The sequence below is a fragment of the Mandrillus leucophaeus genome, unplaced genomic scaffold (assembly GCF_000951045.1).
Source record: "Mandrillus leucophaeus isolate KB7577 unplaced genomic scaffold, Mleu.le_1.0 Scaffold70, whole genome shotgun sequence".
In the NCBI taxonomy this organism is placed as follows: domain Eukaryota; kingdom Metazoa; phylum Chordata; class Mammalia; order Primates; family Cercopithecidae; genus Mandrillus; species Mandrillus leucophaeus.
Window position 1 is genome coordinate 2,948,497 of NW_012107586.1, and position 2,373 is coordinate 2,950,869.

Consider the following 2,373-nt stretch of genomic DNA (forward strand, 5'->3'; position numbering starts at 1 on the left):
ACACCATGGGCTCCCAGCACCCAGCCAGCATCCACGCCTGGGGACTCCCTCATGGCAAGTGACAAAGGGAGACCGGAGGACAGGGGGCCAAAGGAGGGCAGAGGGCTGAAGGAGGACAGGGGACTGGAGGAGGGCAGGGGACTGGAGGAGGGCAGGGGACTGGAGGACGGCAGGGGCCTAGAGAAGGGCAGAGGACTGGAGGGAGGCAGGGGGCTGGAGGACGGCAGGGGGCTGGAGGAGGGCAGGGGCAGGGACGCGGACAGGGCTTCAGACAGACTGAATTGGGAGGGCAAGAAAGAGACCAAGGGTGCAAAGTGAGACGCAGGGAACAGAGAAGGGAAGGAATGAGGGAAAGACAGGGACGGGAGACAGGGACGTGATACAGGAGACAGAGATGGGGGCTGCAGCCTCTGCATGAGGGATATAGGAACAGAGGAGAGGGCAGACGGGCTGGGGCATCCCTTGTGCTGGTTTTTAGATGCGGTTCTTGGGGTCTGTGAAAACAGCCGTCCTCCCAGGCCCCTGCTCCTTTGCCCCAGTACTAGCCCCTGGAGCAGCCCAGCCTGCAGAAACGAGGACTCCGCATGGAAAGATCCCAGCGTTAACAAGGCAGAGTACAGCCGCGGGGCGGGTAGGGGGGCCAGCCCACCTGGGAATCCCGCCTGGCCCATTACTGGGCACAGGATCTCACTGGTGGTCTCACATCCATCCTTTTGGGAATGGGACCAGGACTGAGGGGTCGGCACTGGTGACCAGCACTCACGGGGACCGCTCAGTTCACTGAGGTGGAGAGAGGAAGGAGAAGCGTGGTGGGAACCTCGCCCTCTCATCCCCACTCTGGAGCGCCGCCTCACAGCCCAACCAAACAACACGGAAGAAACAACCACAGGAACAGCAGCTGCGGAGCTCCACTGCCTCCCTCTGCCCCCTGGTGGCGAGAAGGAAGAAAAGCAGGAGCAAGTGCTGAAAACGAAAAGGAAACTAGCAGCAGTCCCCATTAACCACAATGGATCAGCCCTCATTTGGCCAACAGGTGACTCTACCCCAGGCTGGCCTGAGAGGACCCATTTCCCATCTCACCATTCTGCCCCAGTGCCCTGGATCCTGCCTCTACCACTTCTTCCCTGCAGCGTCTTCGGTTCCCCCACCGCTGTGAGCCAGGTTCCCCCTCCAGGCTGCTGGGCTGAGACTGAGTCACTTCTTCCCAGGCTGTAAATCCTGGGACAGCTCTGCAAGGCACCGTCACTAGGGACGGACTCAGGCAGCAGAGCCGCGCTCTCGTACCCCAGCCAGCCAGGCTCTCCTGGGTGAGTAGCAGGGGGACCCTGGAATTTACAGGGACAGAAGGGGAGTGATACCAGGAGCCAAGGAAGATAAATTTCACACAGGATCTGGGCTGGAAGAGGCTGCCGAGACCATCAGTCCAACCCTTGGTCTACAGGTGGGGAAACTGAGGCTCAAGGAAGGTGAGTGATTTGCCCGAGATCACACAGTGAGTGCGTAGCCAGGCCAGGATGGAGACCCAGGTCTCTGGACTTCTGACCCCATCCTCCCTAAATCCCATGTCCCACCCACCTCCCTCATTTACCTCCGTTTCCCTCTCCCCTCTCCTCCACTGTGTCCCACTGCTGCACCACTGCCACCCACCCCAAACCCCAGCAGCCGCAGCCTGGGAGGCAGGACACCTGGGTTTTCCACTCCATACCTGGTCTTGACTAGGATTTCAGAATAAGGCCACCAGCTGTCGGGGCCACAATGTCCCTCTCTGGGCCCCAGGACCCATCGGGAGGAGAAGAGGATGAGATCCCCCTGGAGAGAAAGGCAGTATTAAAACCAGGCGCCCTGCTCCGCACATACACGCAGCATCTGCTCAGCCGCAGCCCTGGGGCCACGCTTTACTTCTGCACCCTCTCCTCAAAGAACACACATTTTCCACTCAGCTGGGGCCCAGGAAACAATGAGTGGGTGTCTCGAGGAGGACGAGTACCTGGGCAAGGCTGGGGGCCCTCCATGGGGAAGGAGGGGACACCCCCAGCCTAGTGTCTACATAGCATGAGCGTTCATGGGGTCACTTACACCAAGTCAGGACCCACAGCATAGGCCCTATGGGCACACAGACCTGAGTTCAAATCCTGGGTACCTCTGTGATGTTGAGTAAAAGACTTACCCTCTCCAATTCCCTGTTTGTCCTGGTCTGAAATGGAGTTAATAACCTCCAGGATGATGTGGGGATTGAATGGGGAAAGGGCATCAAGTGTTAGTACAGTGTCACCCAGGGACTGCTCAATCGGTGGAGACCACACCATCATCTTCACACGCTGGCCTACAAGACAGTGCTGGGATTTTCCCCCCACTAGGTAACTTGCTGTGTCA

General features: G+C 59.1%; 1 protein-coding gene across 1 annotated transcript in view; it reads left to right on the forward strand.

Annotated features, from left to right (window-relative positions):
• Positions 1-1,755: 1,755 nt before the first annotated feature.
• Positions 1,756-2,373, forward strand: part of RUFY4 (RUN and FYVE domain containing 4) — a 22,376-nt gene continuing 21,758 nt past the window's right edge. The window contains exon 1 of the mRNA XM_011964687.1: positions 1,756-1,983. Coding sequence (XP_011820077.1) covers positions 1,756-1,983 — 228 coding nt within the window. The remainder of the gene's footprint in view (positions 1,984-2,373) is intronic.